Source organism: Sesamum indicum, linkage group LG6 (assembly GCF_000512975.1).
Source record: "Sesamum indicum cultivar Zhongzhi No. 13 linkage group LG6, S_indicum_v1.0, whole genome shotgun sequence".
Taxonomy (NCBI): domain Eukaryota; kingdom Viridiplantae; phylum Streptophyta; class Magnoliopsida; order Lamiales; family Pedaliaceae; genus Sesamum; species Sesamum indicum.
In genome coordinates this window covers 19,191,654-19,201,213 of record NC_026150.1, presented here as the reverse complement: position 1 = coordinate 19,201,213, position 9,560 = coordinate 19,191,654, and the positions used below count along the sequence as shown (strand labels likewise).

Sequence of the window (9,560 nt, the reverse complement as noted above, 5' to 3'; positions counted from 1 at the left end):
GAAGTTTATTCCCTTTGTTTCTCTGAGCCCAATAGTTAGAAACGACGGACGATCATTAGAAATCAGATCACATCACACACCACATTATAAAGACCTATTTATATACTTATAAAAAGCTTTTGCTTAAGATTAAGTCTAGTTAGACTCATGATGCACAATGAGCAAGATTGGGCTAACCCAAATCAAAATTGGATTGAACTAATAAAAAAAAGATTGGTTTGATTCAGGCCCGCTTGGGACAGGGCTAGTTTTGACCGAGCCTATTGGGCTTTTTTTTTTAAGTTCATTATATATATTTTTAACTATTATATTTCTATATATTTTTTTTGTGTGATTTATTTATTTCTAAAGGTAATTATAAATTTAAGTAATTATTTATAAGAAAACCTCAATATCATATAAAAAATTAAACAAGTACATCCGAACCCGATGCGGGATTGGTCTGGGCTCGGTTCGGGCTTCAACCAGGGCGGTCCATGGGTTCGGCCTGAGTTTAAAAATTGACCCATTAGAGCCACTTAGAGATCTAGGACTGCCCAAAGACCGCTATAAACAGTAGTGGGCCAGTCCTGGACCGGGTTTTTTGGATTGGTCAGTGCCAGTCCTGGGCTGACTCGATCCACTGTGCACCTTGAAGTCAGACCTAAATTAATTATAAAATAAATATAATGATTGGTATATAATTTAGAGAGAATTTTCAAAGCATATTTACTATGTGATTGATTAAATTTTGGCAAAGTCTGGCCAAGAATTTTCCCTTGAAATTTTCCTTTGTCAGACATGCAACAAGGGCTGAAATTTTTGTGTACAATGCATCATTGGCCGAACTCAGCAATTCGGAGTGCATGGAGGCTCTTCACAAGGATGGAACTGAACAAGTCATCTTTGATTCCGATTCCCTTGTTGATGTTCAATGGATTAAAGGAAATCCCGAGGATGCTGATTTGGCGACAAAAATTCATATTAAGGAAATTAGGAGAATCTAGGAGCTTAGACCCAAGTGAGAACTCCGAAAGATCCCACGACTTTGTAATGGAATGGCCCATAGGTTAGAAAAATGGGCCAATCAGGATGGTCCTATTCCCCCACCAATGTTCCCACAAATAGTTTTTGGACAAGGGTCCCAAATCCCTTGAGCTCCTTGTTATTTGATTAATGGATAGTTACTAGATAAAAAAAAAAAATTACATTATATTAAGAAGGGTTTCTTCTCCATGACTTGCTCGAGCAATTAGATTTTCCTATCTAATCTTTTTTTTTTGGTACTAGAAAAGAAAAAATAATATAGAAGAGTTTGATTGGAAAATCTTACTGAAGAGTACATTTATTTTTTTTTAAACACCTCGAAATTATCGATATTTATTTCTTCCTTATTTCAATTTGTTATATCAATTAGGAGCGTATACAATGTGGATTTGGCCAATTTAGATAAAAAAAATTCTTTTTTATCAACTCAATATTTGCGATTCTTAAAAAGCTTAGTCTAAACCTAGCCCAATAATCGTCAAAAGTACACTTTGCGATTTATTTGGATTGGGGCAGATTGTCAGTGAGTTACTATACAATCATATTAGTATTTTGATAACTATGCAATTATCACAATTTTATAACGATTTAATCTTCCTTTTTAAGTCAAAATATTCCTAATCATGTGATTTTATTGTATATTCAGCCAAAAGGAAAGATATGAGACAAATTTGGCAAAAGTCAAGCTAAAATTGGAATTGAAGGCATCAAAAAGTAAAAAGAAGATTACAAGGCAATTTCTGCAGGATTGACTAAACGTGCCCACGCTCAGTCGAGTGGTCAACTCGGGTGAAGAAAGGAAATGAGTTATTTCCATATGAGAAAAAGGAATCATGTGCTTAGATTTGAAAATGATTCCTTAAAACATGTTATTTGTGATTTATTTACCTTTTTAAAATTAATTATGTACTTATTCCCCCTACGTCTAGATTCGTATGAGACTTTTATTATAAATAGGGGGAGTCTCTTCATTTTCAGAGGGTTGATTATTCGTTGGAAGTCAATAGAATACTTTATTTTAGCTTATTTCACCCTCTCTCTTTTAGTTTTAATTTATAACCGGAGTTAAAGGAATTCCACTTTTTAGTGTGTTCTTCCATTAACATGTCTGGCTAAATTTCTTATCTTCTGGTTAAGGTATGGTGATTGCTTGATTCGTAATATGTTGTGAGATCTAATATGCTCTTTATACTTGTTAAATGAATATTCATGCTATTCTATGTGCTTTAATTACAAATATATAATTTTTGAATGATATGGTTAATTGTTCATTATCAAAAGGTTTGCTTAGTTAATTGGACTTTATAAATCCGTGTACTTGTTTATTTAGTTCAATGCTTAGTAGCAACATAGCATGATTAATTATGTCATAGTAATTAGTTATGTTATGGAGAATGCATGATCTAGTTTAAACGAATTATCCTCGTAGGAGTTTGTTGATTAGAATCAAGCTTTTCTAATTCTTAATGCAGTTAATAGATTAAATCTTGTGGACGTTCCCAGGGTTGTCTGTTAATTAGGGATCTAGCTAACGGTCGTACCTTGACTGACAAAAAGGTAAGGAAAGGTAAGGTGTTAGGTCGTACCAACATTATAACTGATTTATTTTTTTATACATGTGTTATTCTTGCATCAATGATCAATTCACAAGAATCAAGCATGATCCTAGCCTTAACCAGAAAATCTTTCTCTCGTGTCTTCGTCAGGTAATTTTAATTGTTTTATAGCTTATTTAGTTTTTTTATTATTTCTTTTTATTATCAAACCCCCCCCATTATTTTTTTTTCTTAAAGAAATCAACTTATACCAGTCCCTGTGGATTTGACCCTACTTCCACTTTCACAAGTATTTTAGGAATTATTTTTTGTGATCTCGACACCCACCATATTTTGTGACAACTTATGCTTTTACTACGATTATTTATCATAATCAATGCATTTTCCTCTAGTGATAGTTAGCACGTATGTAAAACTATGAGATATCTATTACAATGTGTAAAAATAAACACTTATAGATAATTATATATATATATATATTATAGAAAAATACGAATAAATATACAAAACATCAAATTTTTATGCATAAAATTATGAAAAAAATCCTTATTTTGATCTAATAAATATTTATTATATACATATAATAACGACTAATACTTAACGAATGAACCAAATATAAGATTTTGTGGTGTAAATCACACATGTATGTTGTTTGTGACTATTTTCTAGTAAAAATTTCACAGGAAAATGATTTGAAATGGTAATTTGCAAAACTTATATAATTAGTATGGCATATTAAAATTACCATATTAAAATTAAAAAAAAAAAAAAAAAAAAAACAACAACAACAACCATTATTCACAACACGAAATACTTTTTACCCTAATATTTGTGGGCCTTGAGATTAATATGTAGTTCATGCCGTGTGACCAACTACTAAATCAAGTACCCTTCTAAAACACTCAAAAATTTAACTGTCTACTTTCGAATGAAAATCTGATAATTCCTAATCTGGCACTTGTAATATACTGGAATTTATGAATATGTGATAGAATTAGTTTATCGTTACGAAACACTAACGATAATCCTTAGGTAAAAAAAAATTAAATTTTAATGTCCGTCATCATTAGCTGTCGATTTTTTAAGAATTAATGCGGGCTTGCTCAAAAAGTCGAGTTGATTTGCATCACGTGATCAAAGTGTAACCGATTTGGGGGGCATATTGGACAAGGGTGTATATGAATTGGGTATGGGAGAATATGAGACAAGCGTATCAGATCAATTGAGAAAAAAATTCTTTTTATACCTACTTATGTATTTGTTAGAATCATTAATTTTTTTAAAAGTTGTCGCGAATTGAAAAATCAAGAAATACAGTTGGATGATAATGGGGGAATGCAGGCAAATTATTTCTTTGATACTACTAGAAAAGCCTTTGAGTGTTTACTTTCCACCAATTTAGTATGTCAAATTTATCTCTAATGGGTTATTTTTGGTCATCTAACTTTGGCTATAGCAATTTTAGTCCTCTATATTTTAAAATAGTAGCAGTTTTGGTCCTTAAGCTCATTTAATGACCATTTTGGCCTTTTATGATAAAAGTTTAATAGTTTTATCATATGTTTTTAATTAGGTCCTAAAAGAATTGGTTCAACATGTTTCCGAACTAAAATTAAACCTTCATAAATTTCGTACCTTCATTTGACCGTCTTGCTGGTTCAAATCCATTGATTTTATAGATTTCTTCCAACCATACTACTGGAACAGATGATTTACAAGCACTCGACTCATTTAACAACAAATGTCTACAATACACCAAGATCTGGGTAAATATTAGTAAAGAGAGATTGATCATGTAAGTTTATGAAGCTCTACAGTCTTATATTATGATAAACGGAACTGATCGAATACCTCAAAATTCTCTTAAGATTTAAGAGAGATCCAAAAAATATTTCCAAACTACCGATATAAGTTAATCCATATACTTATGAAAATAAAACTCTTGTACCAAAACATGGACATGACCTCTACTTGCTTGTATTCCACCAAAATCTCAATGGATTGTAGACACCTCATTGCATTTGTTGTTGTTTGTTGCTAAAGGAGTCAAGTACCTGTGAACATATATTGTGGCAGTGTGTTTGGAATAATTTTGTAAAACTAAGGGCTTGGAATACTTGGTGGCTAGACAATCAATCAGAAGTATGAAGTATGTTGAGCCTTAATTTTATTTCGGAAGCATGTTGGGTCTGATTAAAAACATATAATACAACTATTGAACTTTTGTTATAAAAAGACAAAATGATCACTAATTAAGCTTAACAACCAAAATTGCTACTATTTTGTAAGATAGAGGACTAAAACTACTACATCCAAAGTTAAAGTACCAAAATTATCAACCCCTTAAAGATTCATGACTAAAATTGCAATTAAAAGTTACAACTTGAATTGCCACTCAACAAATTTACCGAAAGCCCCCAAATGTAAGTGTTGACATAGCTGATGAAGTGAAATTTTTCAGTTGAGGATTAAAATTACTGCAATTTTTAAAATTAAGGACTAATTGTGAATTTTAATTTGAATAGGACCAAAATTATTGCCCCTAATTTACCAAACTGAAAAGTATTTTTCCAAGTTTACATATATTATTCATTATTAAAATCAACAATTTTCCATCCAAACCCTAATAGAAAGGGTAAACGAACAATTTTCAGAAGGATGGAACCGTAGTTTTAAAAGTTTTTTGGGGGCAAAAAGTGTAATTTAAATTTTTAGAAAAAGTCTAAGTACAATTAATTGATAAATAGAAAACCCCCCTCATTTGCATGATGATCAATAGTTTTGATAGTTAAGTCAGTAGTGAGGTTGGAGAAAATATTAAGGGCGGCAAAAATATACATGCCAGCATTTATAGGTTTTATGAAGTTGCATGGTTCACCATATAAGCCATTAATCCAATTTTGGGTTGAGGAAATTAGGCATATCTCCAAAAATACATATCAGATTCTTTTAATAAATTAAACTTAGATATGTGTATGAATATTTGTAATTATTCAAAAGATTTATAGATGTTTTCAAATAAATTAGTTAACAATCTAATTTAAATTTAATTATTTTTATATTTAATAACTTGTTATAATATTAAATTTTAGGGTATTTACCAAATATTCATTTTGTATATAAAATTTGAATTATCCATTTTTTTTTGTTTATTATTTTTTATAAAAATACAATTTTTCTATGACTTTGACATGAGTTACAAACCCAATATAATATTGATTTCTAATATATTAGCTATTTTGACATGTCGTTCCTACTTGCATATAATAAGTAATATTTTATATTTTAAAATATATTATTAATAAGAATAAAATATATATATATTAATATACATAGATTATAAAACTAATTATTGGAAAACAGTCGTAACCGTTTTTGGTTCATCAACATCCACAAAACAAATAGTGTCCAAACAAATACAAAGATGCAAATTATTCCGAATTCCACATGCATCAAACACTTTTCATCAAGAATCATTTTAGGAGCATTTCTTTCACTAACGTTTCAAGATTCTGAAAAGATGAACCCTGAGGACTAGCAGTGGCCGCCGCAACCTGTTTCTTCCACTCCATTGCTCTCTTCTTCATCTCCCTCCCATTTTCTCCATCCAACAGCTCCTTCACAAGCATCCCCACTTCATCTTTCTTGAAATTCTTGCTAATTTCCAGGCCAATCCCCCACTCAATGCAAACAGACCTGCAGTTTGCAGGCTGATCTGTGGTCTGTGGCAAGCACAAAAATGGCACACCAGCAGTTATGCCTTCGATGATCGAGTTCCACCCGCAGTGTGTCAAGAATCCACCCACAGACGGGTGGTTCAGGACCTTCTCCTGTTGGCACCACCTCACGATCAGGCCTCTGTCCTTAGTTTCAGCACTGAAATCAGGCGGCAGGATGCCTGAATTTCCCTTGATCAAATCAGGCCTGAGTATCCACAAGAAGTTTTTCTTGCTCTCTGCCAGCCCGAGTGCCAGTTCTTGAATTTCACATGGTGTTAACACTTCAACGCTGCCGAAGTTCACGTAAATAACCGAGTTTTGCTCTTTGGAATTCAGCCACTCGAAGCATTCGTCCTCAGCTTTCCAGAGGCTGAAGTCCATAGATGATACAGCATTTTTCACTGAAATTTGATCGACAAGCGGTTGAAGAGGGCCGATCGTGTAGATTGGAGGTAAATTCGGCGACAGGATGTCCAAGAGACGGCGTTCTAAGGCGTCGAACGTGTGCAGAATGACAGCTGAAGCTTTTGAGATTGCCTCTATTTCTTCCTTAACATAGGCTAACAGGACGTTATTAGGATCCGTTGTCTGAATGAATGTCAGTATGTGCTTGTACCGGAAGTTTTCCAGGCCCGGCACCCAGTCCACCAGGGCTTCTAAACTTCCATCTGTCAGGTAACTGGAATCTAGAAAAAGACAATTTCAGGAGTTTGCAAGTATGTTAATAAGTGTCATAATCTGGAAAAAGAACCATAATCATGATCTTGACACCACCAATTAAAAATATATTTTGATACTACAGACAATTCTAAATCAATTAAAAATATATTTGATTTCACACTAATAATAATAAAAAAATAAAACTATCATTTTCATCAAATAAAAAAAATATATTCATTTGGCACTCTAACAAATAAAACGTAATCTCATAACATATTTTCTTTTCATAATAAAATATGTGCAAGATTGAAAACCGACATTTCCCACTTAAAATCGAAAATTGAAACTGAAAGCAACACGAAACAAAGCTGCAAGACAGCTTTGTGAAAAACGTATCAAACACAAGAACACGCAAATTTGACCTAGAAACCAACCCTTCCATCCACATTATACATATGACGACAATACCTTTGAAGGGAGTGATCCCCCTGTCGATTAAATCCGCACAGAGCTTGAAACTCAAGAACCCACAAGCTGCAAACGTCCAGAACAGCACACAACGCACATTCATCTCCAACCCTTCCATCCACATTATACATATGACGACAATACCTTTGAAGGGAGTGATCCCCCTGTCGATTAAATCCGCACAGAGCTTGAAACTCAAGAACCCACAAGCTGCAAACGTCCAGAACAGCACACAACGCACATTCATCTCATGAGCAGCCTGGAGGGTGAAAGTCATCACCCCATCTGAAACAACACAAGTAACAGGAGGAACAACCCAACTATTATTGAGCTTCGCAAGAAGCTCTCGAAATGGGACCAAACTGTTTCTCCGCATGGAATCGCACAGAGCTGGAACGCTCTGCGTGGCGTCGGCGTCGGAAGGAGGCAACCCATCTGGGAAGGTTTCAAAGCAGAAATCAGGCAGATTTTCAAGAAAGGTGGAGCCTTTGGACTTGAGGAGGCGGTTGTGGTTGAACTCTGTGTTGACGAATGTTATGTGAAAGCCTCGGTGGTGGAGGAGTTTTGCTAGCTTGAGGAATGGGTTAAGGTGGCCTTGTGCTGGGAATGGGACTAAGACGGCGTGAGGTTTCTTGCAGGTGTCTGGTGCTGGCGCCATTGGTATGGAGGTCTGTGCCTCATTACTGGAGGATAGGTTGCCCATAAATAGGGAAACATATCTTGTATGGAAAAAAATCTTGCACGGTTGCTTAATCATACATAACCAAGAGATTGACACTCTTCTTGTATATAAATTACTTGATGGCTCAAGTATACTTGTGGTTAATTCATCCAAATTATCATCTCAGTTTGATCTAGGGCAAAAATTTCCAACTGAATTTTTTTATTGATTTTATTGGATTTATTTAATTTAATATATACGTTGATGTGTATAATTTTTTTTTTAAAATAAAATAATTCGTGCAGGTAGTTTTAGTCCAATTGTTTATTACTTATATATATTTTATTTAATCACTATAGTACAGACTATATTTATTTTGAACTAATTGTTTATTAGTTTATCAAAGTACATTAGGGATTAGTCATAAATCATTTATGAGGCTTTAATACAATAACGTATATATAGGCCTTAGGGAATCCTAAATCCCCCTATCCTTTTATTTTTATTTAAACTTTAATAATTATACAAAAAAAATTATATATATTAGACTTTATAATTATTTTAATTATCCTTTATGACTCTAAAATAGCAAACTCCAATATATAAATGTAAAAAGTATGAAGGACTTCAATTTATTAAACTGGATTAATAGCGTAAATAAATTAAGTTAAAAAAATAAAAAAAAATACAATTTATCCCACTGTAATATAAGAAATGAGCCAAATATTTTATATAAAAAAATAATAAATTATTTTTTGTGTTGTGTTTTGAAAAATAAAACAAGTTCAGTATGTGACGCCCCAAAAAAATTATAATATATAATTGTGGGATTAATTGATAATTTTTTTATAAAATTTAGTTAATTAGTAAATAAATTATGGGCCATAATCGGAATATAATAAAACTTGAACGGATTAAATTGAAGTTTGTTATAATATTTTGGGACAATTTATATTAATTAAAGAAAATTAGAAAGGACGTAATGGGTATTTTGAGAAAAGTTTAATTAAATATATAAAATAATAATATTATTATGTATATAATAATATAATATAATATATATATATATATATATATATATATATAAAGTGAGGAGAGAGAGGGTTTGAAGTGAGGCGGTGGGGCTCTCCTTTTTACTCTTCATTTCATAACATACACACATATGCACATTAATACACACACTCATATGCACACAGCAACGCGCACACACATTTCGGAAAAACAGAGGTATGGATTTTGAACTTTAATTTTTATTAATTTATATAATTCTATTATTTAAGTACTCCATTTATTAAATGTTGATTATATTAAGCGATATACTATTTAATCGGAGTACTTTATGATTTTGATTATTTAAATTAGTGTCGTATTAAATATCTCATTTGATATAAAAATGATATAGTTGGGTAATTGAAATATTAGATTTGTGAGATTTAATTATCGTTATAGCTAATTTATATAATTCCATCG

The 9,560-nt window shown here is 32.2% G+C and overlaps 1 protein-coding gene across 1 annotated transcript; it reads right to left on the bottom strand.

Moving 5' to 3' along the window:
* LOC105165140 (7-deoxyloganetin glucosyltransferase-like) lies at window positions 5,980-8,197 on the bottom strand. The gene is made up of 2 exons (XM_020694232.1): window positions 7,430-8,197; window positions 5,980-6,987 (listed from the first exon to the last, which is right to left on the bottom strand). The coding sequence occupies exons 1-2, from the start codon at window positions 8,184-8,186 to the stop codon at window positions 6,056-6,058; spliced, it is 1,689 nt and encodes a 562-aa protein (XP_020549891.1). The 5' UTR covers window positions 8,187-8,197; the 3' UTR covers window positions 5,980-6,055.